This window comes from Danio aesculapii, chromosome 14 (assembly GCF_903798145.1).
Source record: "Danio aesculapii chromosome 14, fDanAes4.1, whole genome shotgun sequence".
NCBI classification, from domain to species: domain Eukaryota; kingdom Metazoa; phylum Chordata; class Actinopteri; order Cypriniformes; family Danionidae; genus Danio; species Danio aesculapii.
In genome coordinates this window covers 55,374,794-55,399,293 of record NC_079448.1, presented here as the reverse complement: position 1 = coordinate 55,399,293, position 24,500 = coordinate 55,374,794, and the positions used below count along the sequence as shown (strand labels likewise).

The window sequence follows — 24,500 nt, the reverse complement described above, 5'->3', positions numbered from 1 at the left end:
GTACAGTCAGACTACAGTAGAAACATCAATGTGAGTACAGTACATTTACTCAGACTACAGCAGGAACGTCAACACTGTAAATGCACAAGTACAGCCGCTCAGACTGCAGTAGAACAGTACAGTAGCTCAGACTACACGTTCAGACTACAGTAACAGTATCTGTTCTCGAGACGTGTAGTCTGAGCTACTGTACTGTTTACAGTGTTGCTGCTTCTCCTCTAGTCGTGTATTCTGAGCCACTGTACTGAAATACTAGTGTCTACGCGACTGTACTCTGCACGTGTTTACAGTGTTGATGTTTCTACTGTACTCTGCTGATGCCCTCAGTAAACATGGAGTCTCCACTGCTGAGGATCTACCGAAGCCACTGCCATCAGTGCGCGTGACCCCTGAACCCGTTTGCGCATGCGCGTCGCTGCTCCGCCATATTGACTGTTGTCTTGCTTGAGGAGAGCACTGCCACAAGAACCGAAACTGTGTTTTTACGCTGAACCCGGAGCGCAGCCGACGGGCACACGGATTATAGCGATGGCGAGGAAGAAGAGCAAGCAGCAGGGCACAGGAGCCAAGGATTCGGTGTTGGTACAGCAGCAGCAGAGCCTGTCGAAGAAGCCCGGCGATGCGGGAGCGGGAGCCGCGGCGGCCGGTGGAGGAGACGCAGGAGCGGCCAGGACCAGTCAGGTACGGGCTAATGCTAACGCGTCCTACGGGCTCCTACAGCTGTTTCACCGGCGAGATTTGCAACCGTTTTACCGGGTGATTCATCGCATGCTCGTGCACGTGCGGATATTTGTGTTTTCGCGCTTATTTCGCGTTTTGTAGCGCCTGATTAGCGACGTTCGATTCATCAATGACTCGTTCTTTAGAATCGGATCTTCGAGTGAATCGGCTCATACAACCTATACAATCGCAGGGTCTGTATCTTTGCAGAAAATAAGATATACATTACGGCTGCACGACATTGGAAAAAGCTTACATTACAATGTTTAGTTTTTTTGCAATATATGTTATGAAATTAAGGTAATTTCATAAGATGATTCTAACAACTCCATTTGAAAAGAATTCATCATTTTGTATTATTAATTTTTTTGTAGTGAGTGCGTAGAGAGAGTGTTCAGTGGTGGAAAGTGTACTGAAAAATCATACTTAAGTTAAAGTACCGTTACTTGCCTAATAATGTAGTGCACATAGACTAAGAGTAAAAGTATCTGTTGTAAATATTACTCCAAGTATGAGTAAAAAGTAGCCCTTTCTATAGTACTCAAGAGTAGTGAGTAGTGAGTATTACACTGTAAAAAGCTGATGCATTTCCATGTAATTTGTGGATGTGTGCAAACGTAACATTCTGTAGTGCACTTACACTGTTATTATCCAGCAGGCACACAACGTCATAAGACGTAAGGTTAGATTTAGGTTGTGACGTCAGGTGACCAAAATTCAATATCTAGCCAGTGTCCAAGAAGAACAACGTTATTTTGATGTCCAATAATGACGTCAAATGACGTTGATATTTGATTGATTTTAGGTTGTGTTGGAAAGTGACAAAAATCCAACATCGAGCCAACATCTTAAACCAACGCCATATTGACGTCAAATACTGACATTTATTCATCAGGTACTGTATGGCAGCCAAAATCCAACATCTGATAGATGTCATAGTGGTGGTAATTTCAAGCTGTAACAACATTAGACGTTGATATTTGGTTGATTTTTGGCTGGGCAATGATGTCGGCCTGACATTGGGTTCTGATGTCAACCCGATTTTCATTTCCAAACAAAATGCAGCGTCCCCATGACATTGGGGGTAAATCATCGATCTGACGTCATGTTGATGTCTTGTGCCTGCTGGGTGTTTAAGGCCCTTTCGGTCATCATACAGAAAACATCTCATCAGTGACATGCATCTAAACAGTCTCTGGGTCAATGTGTGTAAAGGTTTTGGACATCTTGGACACTTTTAATTCTTCCAAACAGCAATTATAAATCGCTCATGTCTTGAGGAAGATTATTATGATGTGATTTACCTTCTATGTGTGATTTGATTGAACAGGAATCACAGGACTGATTTATCTAATCTCCATAGACAAGAAAAAATAAAGTAGTGACTGCAGGTTGAAGGTAAGCAGTGAAGTAAAAGTATCGATACAGCATTAAAAATGTACTCAAGGGAAAGTGAAAGTACACATTTATAAAACTACTTAGTAAATTACAAATCCTGAGAACAACTCCTCCATTACAGTCATTTGAGGATTTGTAATTAGTTACTTTACACCACTGCGTGTGTTTGTTATAAATTGTAATAATCTACTAGCATAAATGAATACAATAGAAGAAATATAGAAATGACATGATGCTTTATAGTTTTCTGGATATTCTAACAGTGCTGAGGTCAAATGTAAAATAATGTCATCAAAACATTCATTCATTTTCTCTTCGGCTTAGTCCATTTATTAATCAGGGGTCACCACAGCGGAATGAACCGCCAACTTATCCAGCATATGTTTTATGCAGCTGCTGCTCTTCCAACTGCAACCCATCTCTGAGAAACATCCACACACACTCATACACAGACATACACTACGGACAATTTAGCCTTCCCAATTCACCTGTACCGCATGTGTTTGGACTGTGGGGGAAACCGAAGCACCCGGAGGAAACCCATGCGAACGCAGGGAGAACATGCAAACTCCACACAGAAACGCCAACTTACCTAGCCGAGGCTCGAACCAGCGACCTTCTTGCTGTGAGGCGACAGCACTACCTACTGCGCCACCGCGTCGCCATGATCAAAACGCTCTAATCAAATTTAAAAATAACACCGCATAGCCTTCATTGAAATATAAAATACACTTAATCTATATACATACATACATACATACAGGTGAGGGCAACATTATTAGCCCTTCTATGAAATATTAATACTTTTTCTAATATTTTTTAAGTTATATTTAATGGATCAAGGCAATTTTGTTACAGTATTTCCCATAATATTTACTCCTCTATAGAACAATGTTCGATTAATCAATGACTTGGAGTCGGATCTTTTTGTGAATCGGTTTAAACAACCAATACAGACGATTGCAGCATCGGTCTGTACCTGACGGAATGATCGTGCAATCAAAACAAACGACCGGGTCACTGAACTGAAACTTCTCTTACACATGTGAAGGCAGGTTCAGCCATCAGATATTGGGTGTTCCAGATAGTAGTGGCAGGTTTCTGTTTTCAGTGGCTTTAAAATTTGTGGTAGAAATATAATTATAATGCACAATTTACAATATAATATTAAAATGAGTTTGCATGGATGGATTTGCTCTTCAGTGTTTGGACTTTCAGCAGTGAAATTTAAACCACACAGAACTGAACTGGACTGAACTTCAACTGGACTGACACAGTTTCAATGTACTAGAACTTCTGTGTTCAGCTGCTGCCACACAATCTACAGTGTATAAGTGCTGGAGACATAAAGATGAATTAAATTTAAATAAAATTTGTAAAATTAAAATTGCATTCGATCAAATTATGAAACGTTTTCATTTGTTATGATTAATAAAATCAAGGTTAATCCACCAATAATTAATTTCTAAGCTCTTTGAAAGTTGAAACATTAGCATTGTGTTGTCAGAAATGTACACGAGTATGTCTGAAACTGGTTTAATTTTCATTAAAATTGGGAAGAATTATCATCAGTAGGGTCAGGCAGAATCTGCGGACAGTTTTTTGCAATTTTTGTGGAGAATTTTAGTAAAAATCTGTGGATTTCTGCTGAATTATTTTGGAAGTTTCATATCTAAAACCTTAATATGTGAAATAAAAAAATTATATATATTTAAAACTTTTATTTAATGTTTAAAATGCAATTAGATTCACTTTATTTAGTAAACAAAGCAAGTCTCTCATATAATATCTCTACTAAAAGACTGAGAATATTACTGTACACACTGCACTGTACGTAAATCAGATGAAGAGTTTCATATTTGTCAATAATATTACTGTAAATAATTAAAACAGTGAATAAATATAGATTTACACACATTTACTCAAGTAAATAAACTGAATTAATGATAAATTCTGCAGAAAATCTGTGCGTACAGATCCCGTGTGGGCCTACTCATCAGTAGTTTGCAGAAAAAACTTGATTTGCTCAAACACACAGCTGCAAATCAACACTAAAACTAAAAGTTTAGTTACATTTTTACACAACGTTAATGTTTTAACTTCAGTTTATGAATTAATATTTGGGGGAATAAATTAGATTTTTAGTCAGATTAATGAAAACATTTATTATTTTAACCAATTCACAATTGCATCTGCATATATATATATATATATATATATATATATATATATATATATATATATATATTTATATATATATATATATATATATATATATATATATATCTGCAATTGCATATTGCATCTGCATAAACGAGCTCCAGATGTGAATATATTAATGTAATATTAGGTTATCACTGTCATATTAAGGTTCATTTTCTCCCTAACTTCATGAAGCACAACAAAGCAAATCATTTATTGACATTTCATTTAAACGGAAATTTTAATAATACTTCAGTGTTATGTTAGATATTTTTAAATATAGGCATACTTTAATAAATTACTGTTTTATTATGCTAAATCATTGACACGTTAAATTACACACTTATATTAAAAACACATAATAATTCACCCTAAGCTGTAAAAATAAGTGTTTTTTAATTACTTTTATTAATGCTTGGAAGAACATACAAAATACCAGGTAGCCCTAAAACTAACTAATTAATATATGCATTTCACAACAAATGCTACAATGGGATGTCAGAGACCACATGATGGCGCAATCACATCCCGACGTAAACGATTCCCTGATTCATTTAACCGATCTGTTCAAAAGAGCCGTTTCGCGGAAATGATTCGGATTCCCCATCACTACGCGGTCTCTTCGGGCGGAGCAGCACTAGCTCTGGCGATCTGTGCAACCGTACTGCTAAATAAATAAATATGTAGCCCTCAGAGTGTTCTTGCAGCTTCTGACAGTGCAGTTTCTTACATCTGAGTGTTTTAAACGAGACGAATGGTTCACATTGAGCTGGGCAAAGAAAGCTAACCGAGTCCGCGGAGCACAAAGCTAGCTAACCGTGTGTGGCTTTTCTGCTGCTCAATTATTCCTGTAGCAGTGCAAACACCGCCACACACTCCTACTGTGTGCTCTGACATAATAACAGTGTTTTTTGCACATGAAATGACTCTATTATTAAGCCAAGAGTTGCAGTGTTGCTGTATGATTCAGTTCATGGTTAACCAAGCTGCTAACGCGACTAGTAACAGTTATAGCACTGCTAATGTTACTCAGTGCACTCAATACAGAAATACCACTAAAGTGTTTGATTTTATTGGCTAAACCTTGTGCTTTTGCTCTGGTTACATTGTCATTGGTGTTTTGCTTCAAGTGGGATATAGTAGTCTTGATTAGGGCTACATAATATTGGAATAAATGGACTTTGCAATGTAGTTTTTCAGTGATTTATATTGTGATATGATCACAAGATGACTTAAGCATCTCTATTTGGAATTAATTCACAATTGTACTTTGATATGAATGACTTTGTAGAATGAATCTGCATAAAATATACACAAAACCCAAATTAAAGTACAGATAAAAACAACAGAACTAAGGTAAACGATCAAATAAAGTGGAGTTTGTCAGTATCGATGTACTGAAATACAATATTCAAATGTAAAAGAACACTCCATAGAGTCCTCATTATATCAATAATCACAATCGTTCTCAGTTAAAGTGGCAAACTTTATAATTTCTTCCACACAAATGGTTTAAATTAGGGCTGAACAATATATAGTTTGAGCATCAATATTAGCAGTGTGTGTATCCACATAGTCACAAGCTTTAAAGATGAAGATAACATTAAACATTGCTTAAATTATGATGACCATAATACTTTACATTTCTATTGTTCAATTTCTGTACTAGAATACAATTAATTCCCTAGAAAACCATAATACGTTGTTATTTAACTTTTATTTTTGCTCTGTCGTATTTATTTATGCTTGCAATTTATTTTATTTTAAGATGCTCTGTAGGGCTGAGCAGTATATCTGTGCGAGTGTGCAATAGTCACGTCACACAATCTGCAAATAGTGGCATCAAATAATTTCCAATAGTAACCTTCGAGTGAAAGTTAATTATTTGCATTTGTTTCTAAGGCCTGTGACCAAGCATTTCAAGCCAATTTAATGCATTTGGGCACAATAAATTAAACGTTTGTATCTTAAAGATTAATTGTACATTTATATAATTATTTAATCAATGAAAACCATAGTGTTATATAAATAAATAATGAATTATAAGTAAATAAATGAATAAACTTGCCTTATTATTACATTATACACTGATAATTTCATTTCTGTTGCTGAATACTGTTCAACTCTGCAGAAAGTCTTAATTTCTATGCTCTGTTATATGTATTTAACTTTGCTTGTCATTTTTAATTGTATTTTATGCACACACTCCCTTATAAAATCATCCAGATCTAAAGTTATGCATTCTTTACAAATAGATGTTCACGTCATCTGTTGAAATTGTATTGATATCGCAATAAACATCGCTGTAAAGGGAAACATTGCAATGTCAGTTTTGTCCAATATCATGCAGTCCTAATGCACTGCATAGAAAAAGACTTGATCATCCCAGTCGATCTAAATGAATGACATATTTCCAAAAGGAGCTATTCAATTCATCTAGTGAAATTATATTCATATCGCAGTATATATTGCAGCAAACCGAAATATTGCAATGTGCGATTTTTCTGATGTCATGCAGCCCTAGATTAACTTGACTTGAACTCTTAACCACAGGCCTTAAAACCACATCAGAATTATTTCACACTATTATATCAGGGTTAAACTGTGGAATGACTCCACAAGTCGTGTTTTCTGGTTAATTATAACACCACCTCGACATGATTGCAGATCCTGCGATGTGACTATTTCAGATCTGCACATTGCAATATCAATGCTGAACTGATATATTGAGCAGCCCCAGTCTTGATGTATAATAACTATTATGGACTAACAGAGAGCTTTTCTACCATCAAAGTCATATTTCTGCGGCTTTATTGAGTGTCTGCTGTATAAAGCTTGTCCCGCTGGCAGTCATTGGCTTGATAGTGAGGGGTTTTGTGTGAAGCACTTTTATAAACTTCCAATTATACCAGGACATAATCTCTAATGATCTAGAACTAATTGAGATTTAGACATAACCAAGCAGATTTGTATGAATGTCTGCAGCGCTTGTTTCCATGCACACAATGCATTGTGCTCTCAATCCTACCTGATCACTGCTTAATTTAGAGTGAATCTGGAACGTCAATAGGAGTTTTGGGGAATATGTCTGCAGCAGTCGTGGTTAATTCAAAATGTTTTGGGAAGTGTGTAAACTAGGGATGCACAATATATTGTTTTAGCATTGAATATTGCAATGTGCAGATGTACATAATAATAATTATAGATGATGTACCCTAATAGAGTGAGTGTTTTTAATAAAAATGTTTAATAAGGGTGTCACGATTTCGATTTTAAATTGGAATTGATCGAAAGTCATGCTCAATCTCGATTATCGAATCAAAAAACGGAATCGTCGATGCTGCCACATCCCTATGTCACATCAGCTTGAATAAAACGCTTAATAAAACGCTTGATGTGCTGCGAGTCAACCTAACAGCTACAACAAACAGCCAAAAGATAGCCTGAAAACTGCAGACACAGGAGACCCGTCGACAGAACTTGAACCTCCTCCTCTTATGTGAAGTATTTTGGATTTCCAGAGAGTTATGTTGACCGTTCATGTTGTCGACAAAAATAAATAAATAAAAAACACAGTTTTGCAAGCTCTGCTATGTACATATACCACATTATCCCACCGGCAGCACAACTAACATGGCAGGGCATCTCCACATGCTCCACAAAAGCATAGATTTATTTGTTAAAACGACATGTGTAACACAAACTACTCTCCCGTCTTCATTTGGAATAAAAAGAACGCAGCAGCACGAGTGGTCTTTGATGAACCCAAAAGAGCACATGTCACTCCGCTACTCACCCGTTTGCACTGGCTGCCAGTTGCTGCTCGCATCAAATTCAAAGCTCTGATGTTTGCTTACAAAGCGACCTCTGGCTTTGCTCCTTCGTATCTGCTCTCACATCTGCAGATATATGTGCCCTCCAGAAACTTGCGTTCTGTGAATGAACGTCGCCTCGTGGTTCCATCCCAAAGAGGGAAGAAATCACTTTCCCGAACTCTCACATTCAATCTGCCCAGTTGGTGGAATGAACTCCCTAACTACATCAGAACAGCAGAGTCACTTGCTGTCTTCAAGAAACGACTAAAAACGCAACTGTTTAGTCTCCACTTTCCTTCCTAATCTGCAACTGCCTCTCTGGCTATACCACTAACTGTACCCTCTCTCTCTCTCTCTCTCTCTCTCTCTCTCTCTCTCAAAAAAACACATTACTAATGCTTTGCTTCTTAGACTTTACACACCTGAAACTTGTCTATAGCACTTGTTCACTGTTGCTCTTATAGTTGTGTAAATTGCTTCCTTGTCCTCATTTGTAAGTCGCTTTGGATAAAAGCGTCTGCTAAATGACTAAATGTAAAACTTCCAAGTAACTCAACACGTGCAAAGGCAATCACAAAAGCTGTAGGAGTATTTATAGCCACGGACACGCGACCTTACTCAGTGGTAGAAAACTCCGGTTTAAGGCATTTAATTAGCATGCTAGAACTGCGCTACGAAATCCCAAGTAGAACACATCTCACAGCTGCAGAGATACCCACCATGTACAATAATGTGAAGGAGAAAGGTGTTGAAGGTCTCAGCAGTGCACATTTAGTAGCCTTGACTACAGTTTGCTGGACCTCCAGAGCAACACAGAGCTTCATGACTGTCACAGTGCACAAAGGTCAGATATTATATTGCATAAAAGTCTTAAAATGGCATAGCTTGTGCTTTCAAACTTTTCTTTTTTAAATCGGGAATCGAAGCGTGACGTTAGAATCGAAAATGTAATCGAATCGAGCATTTTAGGATCGCGACGCCCTTATTTTTTAATAAAATGCCTGTGACTGAAAGATTCCAAGTGCGTTTGTGCATAAGAAATGACAACATTCGTAATTTTAACAAAGATTGTATTTAATTTATACGATAAGAACTAAGCAGTGTTATTTATTTACGTTTGATTATTGAATTTCTGTACCTGAATACAGTTAAGGCTGGTTTATACTTCTGTATCGAGTGATCGGCGTAACCCACGACGGCTGTCTCGCGTGTAGTCATGCATTTATACTTCTGTCCGCTGTTCGCGTTGATCTGCAATAACACGTCTGAAACGCTAGCTGGCAGTGAGATTTTTATCTTCCTCTATGTTGAGTTTGTTCGTAGGTGTTTTGTTTTTTCTGAACGCTACCTTAATATTGTAGCTCAAACTCGCTCTTTCAGAGGTAAGAACTGGTGGACGTGCAACAACTTTAATCATAAGGTAAACATAAAACAACAGTTTCCAATTGGAGCTCTTTTACGGGACTCCACACTTGTAAACACTCACTCTAACGGGTTCGTGTGGCTCTAGGTCCCGCCCACACTTGTCAGCACTACCAAGCCGACCAATCACAGAGCTTGCGCTATACATTGCTGGCACGTGTAGTTACATTTTTTGAGAGCTCAGCCAAGATGAGAGGTCTGCGACCGCACGAAGGCTGGACCATATGCGTGCGCTTGATGCAGAAGTATAAATCAGCCTTTTTAAAAAAAATGATTATTGTTATTTTATATATATATATATATATTTTTTTTTTTTATTATTATTATTATGCAAAAAATGAGAATATACAATCACAGTACATTAAAAAGAAAATGGAAAGACAAAAAGAAAACATTATTGGGAAAAGAAACAACACAAAAAAACAAAAGAAAAACAACAACAAACAGGAGGGGTATATACATTACACATTAAAGAAAAAGATTATAGATTATATTTTATAGATTTGTTTAGATTATATAATTTACAAATTTCAGTTGTTTTTAAAGCCTTTTTTGTAGAAGAGTTTCAAAGTAAAACTGCATTTCAGTAAGCAAAATATATTAAAAAAAAGGTTTTTGGTTTGAAAATGTACATTTATGTATATAACATTTTGTTAATAAGATTAAGATATTTTATTTTTATGTAAAACTTCTGTTTTGTAATTAACAAAACCAAACAAAACATTTTAACATTATAAAATAGTTGTGGGCGACACAGTGGTTAACGCTGTGGCCTTACAGCATGAAGGTTGCTGGTTCGAGTCTCAGCTGGGTCAGTTGGTGTTTCTGTGTGGAGTTTGCATGTTCTCCCCGTGTTGGTGTGGGTTTCCTCCAAGTGCTCCGGTTTCCCCCACAGTCCAACCACATGCACTATAGGGGAATTGATGAACTAAATTGGCCGTAGTGTATGAGTGTGTGTGTGTGAGAATTATTGTGTATGGGTGTTTCCCAGCACTCGGTTGCAGCCGGAAGGGCATCCGCTGTGTAAAACATGATGGAAAAGTTGGCGGTTCATTCCACTGCGAATAAAGGGACTAAGTTTGAAAATGAATGAATAAAATAGTTGTTATAAAACCTTACATATACCATAGGAATGGCATAACAGGAACATTTTAGGGGTTTTAAAACCTTGACTTTTCCAAAGCATGGTGAATCTTGAAACCTGTTATCATCCCGTGCCTAGCTCTAATAGATGCTCAGTTGTTTGCTGTCTGGCTCTCTCCGCAGTCCACTCACACCAATTGCACAGTCCTATTGTTACTTAATCAGTAGGCCAACATGGAATCTGCGCACGAAGAAATTCGCAGATTTCCGCAGTTTTTTAGCCCATCCTTAAGTCTATTAATTTACTTCTGTAAACGTGTGTAAATTTATATTTGTCCAGTTTTTATATATTAATTTCAGTAATATTGTTGACTAATTTAAAAATGGTCATGTGATTTATTTGCAATACAGTGTGTGCAGTAATATTTTCTGTCTTTTAGTAGAGATATAACATGAGACTCGCTTTGTTTACCAATTATTCAATTCAATTCACCTTTATTTGTATAGCGCTTTTACAATGTAGATTGTGTCAAAGCAGCTTCACATAGAAGATCACAGTGAACTCAAACAGTGTCAGTCCAGTTTTCAGTGTTTAAGTTCAGTGTAGATTAGAGGTTGAACGACTTCAGATTTTTAATAGTCGACTTTTATGTTATCAAAGTCGAGTCGCTGTTAACATCATCAATAAAACACAAGACGCAAATGTTTCGCAACACGCCACAATTTGTGATTTATTTGCTAGAAAAATATATTCACATGCTCTTTGACAGCTCATAACACATTGCAAAACAATGCAACATTACCAATGACTGATTTTAGTGCAAAACAAATGCACGGTCAACACTTTCATTTCGTTAATAATGCAACATTAGCACCCGGGCTAATTTTACTGCTAAATTAATCAACACATTGATCACGTTCTAGTAAGAATGTAACAATGACAGATATTTTAGTGCAGAAGTAAAGCAGACGTCATCAGCACAGATTCATGTGAAGTTATTCATAACATGACGTACGAAAGATAAAGGCTATAATGTTACGTTAAGCCATATTACACTGTCAGAGACTTGCTCAGATGCATATTTACCGCTACGATCCTGCACGCTAGAAAGCTGCTCAAAATCCTGCTGATGTCGGGCATTTTCGCGGTTACTGGCTCATCTTGGTCATTAGACGTCTCCTCGCTGCATATCTTTACCGAGGCTGATGTTTACACACGCTGTGAAATTCGCCACACCTCCGCATCTGCGCACGTCACAGTTTCTGCTTGCTTTAAGGTTCATTCACAAAATATGTCCGCGTCTACACTTGGCAGAGGGCAACAGCCAATCACATTACTTTTCCAGGATTCCATAAATGTGATTGGCTAGCATCTGCTCTAGGGTATTAGCATGAAGCGATCTAACTTGGATCTGTTTGACGATTTAAAGTTCACGTGAATCTTTGACGCGGACATAAGAAAAATAACATTTAAACAAATGACTGTAAATAATCTGAGGGCAGATTCATTCAGTGAGCTGTGTGTAAAGCTGCCATGTAGTTCAGGTCAAACCATGTGATCTGCGCAGAGCGACTAGTCGACGTCAATCAGAAAGCGTCACTGCAGAGCATTAAAGTCGACGAGTCGGTGCAACCTCTAGTTTAGATTAGCTCAGTTCAGTTCTGTGTATTTTAATATTCACTGTTGGGGGTCCAAACACTGAAGAGTAATCCATCCATGCGCAATTAAGTGGATCTAATTGGATTTGCATTGTAAACAGTAAATAAAATGTAAAAAGGTTTTATTTTTATCTCATATATTATGTTTTTAGTTACGATACTCTCACACTCATTCTGCATAAATCAGCAGATTTTTAACAAAATTCTCAGCAGAAATTGCAAAAAAATGTCTGCAGATTCCATCTGGTGTAAGTGAGTGTTTATAGATGCTGATGTGTTCGCTGTCTGTCTCTCTCCGCAGTCCATGCACACCTGCTGTCTGCTGTGCCACCGTGAGTTTAAGGACTGGGGGTCAGGCGGGGCGAACGGTCTGCCCGCTCACGGCTCCAGACTGGCCGAGGCGGTGCCGGCGCTCTCTCAGGCGCTGCTGCGGGACGCTCCGGGCCGGACGCTGGCGGACGCTGTGCCCTCGCTGTCGCAGTCGCTTCTGGGTGAAGTGCCGCTGTGGATCTGCCAGAGCTGCAGGAGGAGTGTGGAGGAGGAGGAGAGGAGGACGCTGCAGGAGCAGAACACACAGGTGAGCAGAAAAACTGAGTTCGTGTTCAATACTGAATTTCGATACCAATCACTACTGAACTTTTAATAATGTCCATTTCCTGCTTACATTCGAGCGCTGTTGAGCCATTGAGAATCAACAGAATTGACTGTGATTGGCCGTGAAGGTCATCGGTTCACAGAACTCACCGCTGTTTACTGAGTGTAAACATAGATACAGGGACACTGGAGCGTTTTAAAGCCACGATTCATCAGCGGATCACTCGTATGTCAGCTTATAGACAAACCAACTGATTGACGTGACTTTAAAACACTCCATTGTCCCTGTATCTGTGGTTACGCTCAGTAAACAGCAGTGAGTTTGGTGAACTGATGACCTTCGCAGCCAATCACAGTCATTTCTGTTGAGCATGTGTACTCAATGGCAAATCAGCGCTGTTTAAGTGCGAGCTCAACAGTGCTCAAATGTTAGCAGGAAATGGACATTTCTACAATATCAGTACAGATTGCTACCAAATTCCAGTATCGTGGCAGGATCTAGTTGAGCGCGTTTTTAAATGGTGCCGATTGGCCATTGTTGATAGGTCATCAGTTCACCGCATGTAAACACTGATACGGGGACACTAGGAGAGGGATGTTGTGTGCTGCGTTTGTAGATGCAAAGATGTGTGAATGAATGCTAACAGTTTTCCACCTTTCTTTTTTTCCTCAAGAGTGAACGTTGTATATAAAAACATGCCGTACAAATCTAAAACATATCATAATAACATATATCATAGCCGTAGAACATATCATATCATAGCCCTCTTACAGCAGGGCTATTCAATTGGCCGCCCGTGGGCCACATGCGGCCCAGAATCAACCTCCGAGCGGCCCAGCCCATGGTTCCACCCATAGATAATAAATTAATATAATTCATTAATTGTTATTTAATATATTATATTAATATAAATATAAAGTATTTATTATGTCTATGGTCCCGCCAAAAACACAAATTACTATGTAAATTATGTAGCCTGCAACACACGAACAATGCAGAGCGTGCCCGATTGGAAGAGGTGTGCCTGAGCACGGTTCACTCGGGCTCAGGCGCGGTACACTTGTAGGGTGCAAAGCATACCGGAGCCCGGAACTGAAGACGAGACGTGACTTTTAAGGGCCTGTTTCATATGAATATATTAATCATTCTTACTGTTTAATGAACGCAAACTGTGATAGATTATTAAAGATGCAAACCCCTCACTGCACCACAGCAGCACCTTCAGCAAACCTCCTAATTCCAGCAGTAGGAGGATTTTATGATTGTTTATGAGCGTCAGAAGTGGCGGATCTGTTCTGCGAAATATTTGACTGCGTGTCACTACATATTAAACGACTTAAATGATATAACGATATAAAGAAATCCTGACTGTGCTGAGCGAGAGCGCTTCTTAAACTGAACAGCGCATCATCGATGACGTAAGCATGCTCAGGCCCGAATGCAACATGAGTGCGGGCCGTCGGGGGAGACGGGAGGGGGGACAAGCGTGCTTCAGCCTAGTTCAAGGCAACTGTACATCGTGTGAGTACACCCTCAGATTCTATTAATTCAGCTCTTTTTGTATGCACCTTTTGCTCTGCAAACTGACCAAAGTTAATAGAGAAACAACGAATAAACCTTATGTTTTTCAATACATTTGTTTGTGTTGGTTTTGTCCATATGAGCTGCTTTGCCGCTAAAATGACTGGCCCAGCTAACCTTCTTGGTTTGACAATCTGGCCCAACTAAATTTGTAATTGAATAGCCCTGTCTTACAGTATATCGTAAGGTCAAGTGGTGTCAAAGTGTCATTAACCATTGCTTAAACGTTGGCAAATATACTTTTTTATTTGAGCAATTTTATCCTTGAGTTAGAAGTGTAGCAAAGGCAATCACATTTTGCTTTCTTTTATTAAAGGGCACATAGTTTACCTCTTTTTTTCTGATTTAATATTAATACTATGGTTCTTCTGAGTGTGCCAGTTTAGGTTCAGTTTAAAACACAATTCAGATTGTTTTATTATAATGTGTTAAAGTGTCATGTTGGGGGCGTGTCCACAGCTCGCTGATTTAGGGGTGTGTTGCTTCACATGTAGATTAGTTTCAGCTTCCCGCCAACGTAACAAGGGGGCGGGGCCATGAGCTCACCCGCTCTGCGTTTGCAACAGAGTCTGACAGGCAGACTCAGAGAAAAAGCTGGAGTGAGAGGATCAGCATTCAGTCGTACATGTACGACTCGGACACAGACCAAGCAGAGAGTACAAAATCATTTGTGTCTTTGTACAGTTTTACAGCCAACTGTGTGCTAGTTTCAAGTGCCGAGCTTGTACACAGAAACTAATAACCACACACACTGAATTAACTTTGACTGAGGCACCGGATGCGCCGCTCGAAGCCGCGACACGGCACACCAGACACTCTGTGGTGCGGCAGAAACATGAAGTGTCCCGAATCGTCGCGCCACGCATTTTTGAATTCTAAACAGGTTTCTGCAGCGGTCCGCGGCGCCCAGCTGTCGACTTGAGTGTACCCTGATAGAAACCGATGTTTAGAATTCTAAAACGCATGCTAGTTAAGATCACAGGAAGCTTCTGGGATCGCGAGAAATGCAAACGGCTGAAGTATAAGGTAGACTCAATGAGAAGTACACATGTTTGCAAACCTACCTAAAGATACAACCAATAATTCTGATTAGAGCGATCATGTGGAGAATATTGATCTTGTGTTGAGCCCAATGAGCCTTGCATCTAAAATAGAGCTAGCGTGTTCCTTTAGTGATATCGCTTCAACTCACGCTGAAAATGGCGGACGTGAATCAACAAACTGAGGATATGATGACGCGCCTGTCAATCAATATTGGTGGGCGGGGGGACCGCTCTCCTACGTCAAGTTGCGGTCGATCTGAAAACCGCTCCAATTGGTCCACCGTTTTTTATGTTGTTAAATTGAAAAAAAAAGCACTGGGTGTGCTTATATCAGCCCAATATGACGCTCTATACACCATACATGCACATATGTCTGTCCAAACAGCTTGAAAAGTAGATTTATCACCATAGGTGCCCTTTAAAACATAAGAACGGTGGTGTAATACTGAATATTAAAATTATGGCCTCAGCTTCTATACAAGTATTTAATGTGTCGGAGAGAAATGTAAATATTTGTTGCCAGATTCTTCCAGTTTTCTGAGAGCTCTATGTGTTGTCCTGCAGGTACCGCTGTCCCACTCGTCCTCATGTAAGTCTCAGAGCTGTGGGAACGGTTATCCGGAGAACAGTTCGGTTGATTGGGATCCCAGCTCGTTTCTCTCAGCACGCAAACTCTCCGGCCTGTGGAACTCGGCTCATTCTAATGGAGGATCGCACTGCAACCACAACCCCGCTGCGCTTCCACCTGGTAAACATCACCGCTTCATCGTTCACACACCTGATTCTGGGTCACCAGTGGAGAAATAATGACCTCAGAATTTTGACCCATTTTTTGCATAATTGTACAACACTGAAAAAAAACCTTTTTTGTTTAACCTACTTGCAGGGTTCCCACACTTCTTGAAAATACTTTAATTTCAGACCAAGCGGCAACCTCCCGCTCTCCCTCGGGAAGTTACTACGGAAGTAACTGAAACTGCAATTCATCAAAATTCCGCTAGTCCTGGCTCCATATGGAGCAAATTTCAGTTGAGTCCACTGTTAGAACTTTACAGCAGAAAAAAGGTGTTTACAGCCTGGTACAAAGAACGATTTTGGGTCATATAGCTATTATTACCCTCCATGACAACTGTGAGGGGGGTGAATTTTTTTATAACTCATCCATTTCCTTTATATTAGGTTATATTAAGTTTGCATAATTAAGGGCGTGGCCACTTGAGTGACAGCTAGGTCTCGCTGGTCGCCGTCACTTCACCTCAGCTGAATCCGGCAGATTAGCCACTGATCTCGGCATATTCATCGTATTTTTGTGTTGTTTTATGTGGCTTTACACAGTCAGCTGCCTTTTGGACTTATTTCTTACAATTATCAGATGATATGGGATGCTGTGTACATTTAATTGTGCTCACAAACCATTCACGTGGCCTCCGTTTCCCATGTGAGTAAAGTTATATACTTGTATACCATCTCTATAAATGTATTTGTTTTATTTAAGATCATTTATCATTAAAATGTTTCTTTAGACCCGTAAAGCACTCCAGAATGTGACAGATTGATTAGCTGTAGGCTCTAGAACAGTCATCTGAAGCGTTGTCATACAGTGTTATGCTGGAGTCAAAGCTAATAAGTCTGACAAATTTGCAAGTGATCAAAATTACAAGAAAAAAATCAGAAATGCAAAGAAATAAAGTTTTGGTTATAAAGGAAAATAATACTATTGTTTTTAAAAATGCAAGGAAAGGCCAGTTGTTCATGCACTGAAAAAAGAGTTGCATGCAAAACTGTTGCAAACTATTTATTTGTGTTGAATTTAAACAAACCAATTTAATTTAACAATGTTCAACTTAATAAAATCAAATAATAAAAAAATTTTTTAGTAAATCCCAGGAATCATCTTTGAATACTTTTTTTCAGTGTAGTTGTCCCTCTTGTCAAAGGTCTATAGTTGCATTTCTGATAGAAAAAAGTACTACATATAAAAAATAATAATTAGCAAGTGATCAAAATTGCAGGAAAAACTCTGAAATGGGTTACTTGTGCAAAAAAAAGTTGCAAGAAATAGTTGCGGCTCTGATGGGGAAAAAAGTAACTTTATCAGAAATATGAGTTTCTCAAAGTTTGAATTGATTGATATAAATATCGTTTGCAACTGATCAAAATTGTGCAAAACACTCAAGAAATGCAATTAAGGAAATACAAAGAAGTCCAAGAAATAAAGTCCCAGTTTTGTGCTCAAAAGTCAGAATTGCAAGATATTTTAATCATGTAACCTCCATTTATAAGCATTATTTATAAGCTTCATTTATAAGCTTCATTTATAAGCTCCATTTATACTCCATTTAAATCCACACATAAACTTCTAATAATGTCTTACCATGATGTGTTTAGATCTCAGACTTCTGACAGTTGCTTTGAGCTGCATGAAACAGTCAGAAGTGTGAGAAATAAACTCAGTATTGCAAGGAGAAGAGGTCAGATATAAAAAGTGGCAATGGCCTCCTTTGTAATCCTGTGGCGGAAACAGTCTTCAGACTGAATCAATCTCATGCTCACTTTATTCATTTATTCGGTTCTCATCTGAGAAATAAGCAGAATAATGGGCCGTCAGACGGGTGATGTGACAAAATAAACTCCTCCAGGCTTGATAAGAGACATGCTGGTTTTCTTTAACTGGCACACTGAGTTTTAAATATAGTTTGGCTGCAGAAAAGAGCCAGAATGATGGTTATTTCTTATTCTAGTAGGAGGAATGTTGCGATCGGCTTGCCATGAGAAGAAAACGAAATCTGAATTATGTATTTCGCAAGCTGAAAGTGCACACTTTCCAAGATACTGCAACAATAATAGTGTTTGAATTGTGAGATGTAAAAAAGACAACTTTGCAAGCAATCAGAATTATGAGAAACAATCAGAAATTTAAAGGAAAAGAAATAAAGGTGCAGTTCTTGTAGAGAAAAATACTTAACATTATTCAGAATTATGAGTTTTACAGAACAAAAGATATTGCCAAAAATAAAAATAAATGTGAGATGAAATTGTGAGATATGAAAGAAAGACAACTTTGCAAGAGAGATATTGTGAGAGACAAACAGAAATGCAAATACGCAAAGAACAGAAGTCAGAGTTTTAGATATAAACCCAACATTAAACAGTCTCATTCCACAAATAAACTTAATTAAAACTCTATTTAAATCCACATGAAAGCTTCAATTTGTGTCCTCCAATTATGCGTTTAGCTTTTGTGATTTAAAAAAATTGTGTTTAATCCAAATCAATCTCATGCTCACTTTATTGATTTATTCGGTTCTCATCTGAGAAATAAGCAGGATAATGCACAGTCAGATGGCCAATATGACAAAATAAACTCTGTTAGGCTTGAAAAGACACACACAGACAGATTTTTAAATATATATAAATATATAAATAACTCTCATCCTGGTAGAAGGAACATTTGGACCAGTTCGCCATGAGAAGATAATAATTATTAACATTTCAGAATTATGCATTTCTCAAACTCAAATTTCACACTTATTGCAAAAATAAGTTCATTTATACATTCATTTTCCTTCGGCTTAGTCCCTTTATTAATCAGAGGACTCCACTGCGGAATGAACCGCCAACTTATCTAGCATATGTTTTACGCAGTGGATGCCCTTCCATCCGCAACCCAACACTGGGAAACACCCATACACTCCTGCATTCACACACATACACTACAGACAATTAAGCTTATTCAATTCCCCTATAGCGCATGTGTTTGGACTGTGGAGGAAACCCACGCCAACACGCAAACTCCACACAGAAAGCCAGCTGACTCAGCCAGGACACAAACCAGCGACAGGACAGACACTGCGCCACCGTGACACCATGCAAAAATAATTAAGATGTAACATACATTTGCAACCAATCAGAATTGCGAGAAACAATCACAAATTCAAAGTTATCCAAGAAAAATTTGCAGTCTGGATGTGGAAAAAATGACCAACTTTTATTTTCAGAATTATGAGTTTCTCAAACTGAAATTGCAAAGTATTGCAAAACAAACGTCTTAATTGTATGGAGTCAAACAATATAAAAGAAAGTTTTACAAACAAAAAATAAAGTATTCAGCAAAAATAAATGAATAAATGCCAAAAAGGGAAAATTCATGTTTGAGAAATAAAAAATTATTTTGCTAACAAAAAAAGAACTGCAAATAAAAATCAAGCAGAGCAATAAAAACAAAAATATTTGCAATTAAAAAAACAAAACAAATCTCTATATATACATTTGCAAAACAATTTTAGAACATTGCATTTACAAAACTCATTACAAAACTCACATGCTCAATTTGATTTGCTTTTTAGTCAGCCGTGAGTTTGCGATGCTGTTTTCTCTTTACACTTCACGTTTCTGCACATTTCACATTGTGGCGGAGTCAAAGGAACTTGGGCATTTACAGCGGGACCTACTGGGCTATAAGACCACCTCGGTGATACTGTGTCTCCAGGTGATGATGTTGCTTAAATGGAGGCAGGGCCAAGTTCCCTTGACTCCTCCCGCTTGTCAAATCAGGGCCACAAAGTGAAACGCACAGAAATGTGAAGTGCAAAGGGAAAACGGCGTCGCAAATGCTCCAAATGAGCATGGCAGTTGAGTACTAAAGGCAGTACTATAAAAAAATCATTTGCAAATACAGATAGTTTTGTTTTTTAAATTGCAAATAATTTATTTTTTTGCACTGCTTTGCAGTTTTTTTTTTGTTTGCAAATTTCATTTTTATTTCTCAAAACTTAATCTTCCCTTTGCAGCTCTTCATTTTTGTTAGCAAAATTAATTTTTATTTCTCAAAACTAAATTTTCGCTTTGCAATTTTTGGAGATTTGCATTTATTTATTTATTTTTTTTATTTTTATTTATTTTTTGCTCAATATTTAACTTTTTGTTTGTAAAACGTTCTTTTATTTTGCAACTATATAAGGCCCTAGACCAGGGGTCACCAATCTCGGTCCTGGAGGACCGGTGTCCTTGCAGGGTTTAGCTCCAACTTGCCTCAACACACCTGCCTGGGTGTTGCAAGTATACCTAGTAAGACCTTGATTAGCTGGTTCAGGTGTGTTTGATTAGGGTTGGAGTTTGATTAGGGTTGGGTTAAAATCTGCAGGACACCAGCCCTCCAGGAACAAGTTTGGCCCTAGACTGACTCCATATAATTGTGAGATTAAAAAAAAGACTAATTTGCAAGAGATCAAAATGGTCTATATGTGACTTTTTCAATTTTATACGATTCCTTTTACAGCATCAGGGTTGTAATGTGATTAAAATACACTCAGTTAAATAGACTTCAGCATTCATTTAGTTGTTCAAGCAAATAACTATCAGGAGCAGCAAGAAACTCCATTGAAAATACTGGAGTAAAATACATGTCCATATTTTAAAGAATTAATGCAGTGCATCGTGTACAGTCTAAGACCCACTTTATATCTCATCTGTCAGGCAGTGATGATCACTGATTTTTAAAGAAATCCATTTGTAAACGTTGTGATTTTGTAATGGCATTACAGTTGACCAGAAGCTCTTGAGCTGGCTGACTGAAAATTAAAAGTCTGTGTGCGTATACTCCAGGCTGAATTGTGAAAAAATAAACCCTTTTAGGCTTCATACGAGACACACACTGAGTTTTAAATATAGTTTGGCTGCAGAAATGAGCCCTAATGATGGTTATTTCTCGTCCTGATAGGAGGAACGTTGGGACCAGCTTGCCACGAGAAGAGATCCTCTCATGATGCTCCGGGAAAAGCTGCCAAAACATTCGGCACTAAAGTCTGTCCCTACAGTCATCCCGCATCCCAGAATTCCAGTGCAGCTTCTCCCGGGACACTTTCTGCTTCCAGCGATGCATGCAAGACCAACCCCAAGCACTTCAAGACTATGTGTCGACGACCAACGCCTCCAGGTCAGCACCTTTTCAGCCATTCTCCACGATTTTCATTAAGCTGGAATGATTTCATTAGTGTAATTTACAGTAAGCTGAATTTATTATTAATTCAATTCACCTTTATTTGTATAGCGCTTATACAATGTAGATTGTGTCAAAGCAGCTTTACATAGAAGCTCACAGTAAATAGGAACAGTGTAGTTCAGTTTGTAGTGTTTAAGTTCAGTTCAGTTGAGCTCAGTTCAGTGTGGTTTAATAATCACTACTGAGAGTCCAAACACTGAAGAGCAAATCCAACGATGCGCAGCTCTACAGATCCTGAACCATGCAAGCCAGTGGCGACAGCGGAGAGAGAAAAAAAACTTCACTAAAGGTGGAAGTGAAGAAAAAAAACCTTGAGAGAAACCAGGCTCAGTTCGGCACGACCATTTTAATTTCTCCGCTGGCCAAACGTCTTGTGCAGAGCTGCAGTCTCAGTGGCGGAGGCTGGAAGCTGGCCTCAGTGAAGGCCGATAAAATAATAACAGAGTCGACATTTTTCAATATTAATGTAAAATAATGCTTAAATGCGATGGGGAACATTTGAGTTGGTCACTAATTTGTATTTTATTATAATTATTCCTTTTTTAACCATAACAGACTTGACATTTTCAACATTTTGTGCTTTAGCTTAATAAAATGAATCTGTTATTAATGTAAAAGAGTTAAAGACATTTGTGTTTTGGCTCAATAAAACTAATGTGGTATTTATGTGAAATAATGTAAAATGCTTACGTTTGATCAGGAGCATTTTGATTCTGTTACTAATTGTTTAAATTATTATTATTATTATTATTACTTTTTTTTTTTTTTACCATAACAGAGTTGACATTTTCCAACATTTTGTGTTTTAGCTTAATAAAATTAATTCATCGTTAATGTAAAATAATGCTAAATGCTTACATTTGATCAGGAACTTTTGGATTTTGTTACTAATTATTTAAGTTATTATTATTAAACATTTTTAACCATAATAGAGTTGACAATTTCCAACATTTTGTGCTTTAGCTCAATAAAATTAATCTGATATTAATGTAAAATAATGCAAAATGCTCAAAAGCGATTGGGAACATTTGATTCTGTTACTAATTGTTTAAGTTATTATTATTAACCTTTTTTTTAACCATAACAGAGTTGGCAATTTCCAAAATTTTGGGGTTTTGGTTTAATAAAATGAATTCAATGTTGATGTAAAATAATGTAAAATGCTTAAATTTGATGGGGAACATTTTGATTCTGTTACTAATTGTTTAAATTATTATTATTATTACTTTTTTTTTACAATAACAGAGTTGACAATTTCCAACATTTTTGTGTTTTAGCTTAATAAAATGAATTCATTGGTGATGTAAAATAATGCTAAATGCTTACATTTGATCAGGAACATTTGATTCTGTTACTAATTATTTAGGTTATTATCATTAACCTTTTTTAACCATAACAGAGTTGATATTTTCCAACATTTTGTGTTTTAGCTTAATAAAATGAATTCATTGTTGATTTAAAATAATGCTAAATACTTACTTTTGATCAGGAACATTTGGATTTTGTTACTAATTATTTAAGTTATTATTATTAAACATTTTTTGCCGTAACAGAGTTGACAATTTCCAACATTTTGTGCTTTAACTCAATAAAATTAGTCTGATATTAATGCAAAATAATGTAAAATGCTCAAAAGTGATGGGGAACATTTGATTCTGTTACTAATTGTTTAAATTATTATTATTATTATTATTATTTATTTTATTTTTTTATTTTTTTATTTTTAGCTTAATAAAATGGATTTAATGTTGATGTAAAATAATGTAAAATGCTCAAAAGCGATTGGGAACATTTGATTCTGTTACTAATTGTTTACGTTATTATTATTAAACATTTTTTTAACCACAACAGAGTTGACAATTTCCAAAATTTTTGGCTTAATAAAATTAATTCATTGTTGATGTAAAATTTATGTAAAATGCTTAAATTTGATGGGGAACATTTTGATTCTGTTACTAATTGTTTAAGTTATTATTAGTAAACATTTTTGCCATAACAGAGTTGATATTTTCCAACATTTTGTGCTTTAACTCAATAAAATGAATCTGATATTAATGTGAAATAATGTAAAATGCTTAAATTTGGTCGGAATCATTTGATTTTGTTACTAATTGTTTAAGTCAGGGGTCACCAATCACGGTCCTGGAGGGCCGGTGTCCCTGCAGGGTTTAGCTCCAACTTGCCTCAACACACCTGCTTGATTGTTTCAAGAATACCCGGTAAGACCTTGATTAGCTTGTTCAGGTGTGTTTGATTAGAGTTGGAGCTAAAATCTGCAGGACACCGGCCCTCCAGGAACAAGTTTGGTGACCCCTGGTTTAAGTTATTATCATTAATCTTTTTTTAACCACAACAGAGTTGAAAATTTCCAAAATTTTTGGGTTTTGGCTTAATAAAATGAATTCATTGTTGATGTAAAATATTGTAAGATGCTTAAATTTGATGGGGAAGATTTTGATTCTGTTACTAATTGTTTAACTTATTATTATTATTATTATTATTATTATTATCATTATTATCATTATTATTACTTTTTTTTTTAACAACAGAGTTGACAATTTCCAACATTTTGTGCTTTAACTCAATAAAATGAATTCAATGTTAATGTAAAATAATGCTAAATGCTTAAAAGTGATGGGGAACATTTGATGCTGTTATTAATTGTTGAAGTTTTTATCATTAACACAGCTAATCATTATCATTAACAGTTTTAAGCAGAGGCTTATATTTAGACTAGTTTCTGGCATGAGGAAATAGCGAAGGCTTTCTTATTCCTGAGAGAGGTGTCACTGTCATTCTGTCTGTCTGTCTTATTCTTACATTCACAAAATGTACTAAGAAATCTGAGTCCGAGTGTATTTAGATTCAGTAAAAGGTGAGGATGCCAGGTTTTTCCTTTCTTTCAGTGAATCAAAAACATAAACAGAGACCAGTGTCGTTCATATATAAACTTACAACTCATATGAGCCGCAGTGCTTTGA

The 24,500-nt window shown here is 37.1% G+C and overlaps 1 protein-coding gene across 1 annotated transcript in view; it reads left to right on the top strand.

Annotated features, from left to right (window-relative positions):
* Positions 1 to 428: 428 nt before the first annotated feature.
* fam193b (family with sequence similarity 193 member B) overlaps positions 429 to 24,500 on the top strand; it is a 44,482-nt gene continuing 20,410 nt past the window's right edge. The window contains exons 1-4 of the mRNA XM_056472259.1: positions 429 to 681; positions 12,601 to 12,876; positions 16,083 to 16,266; positions 21,238 to 21,453. Of these exons, the coding sequence (XP_056328234.1) occupies positions 529 to 681; positions 12,601 to 12,876; positions 16,083 to 16,266; positions 21,238 to 21,453 (829 nt within the window). The 5' untranslated portion in view covers positions 429 to 528. The remainder of the gene's footprint in view (positions 682 to 12,600; positions 12,877 to 16,082; positions 16,267 to 21,237; positions 21,454 to 24,500) is intronic.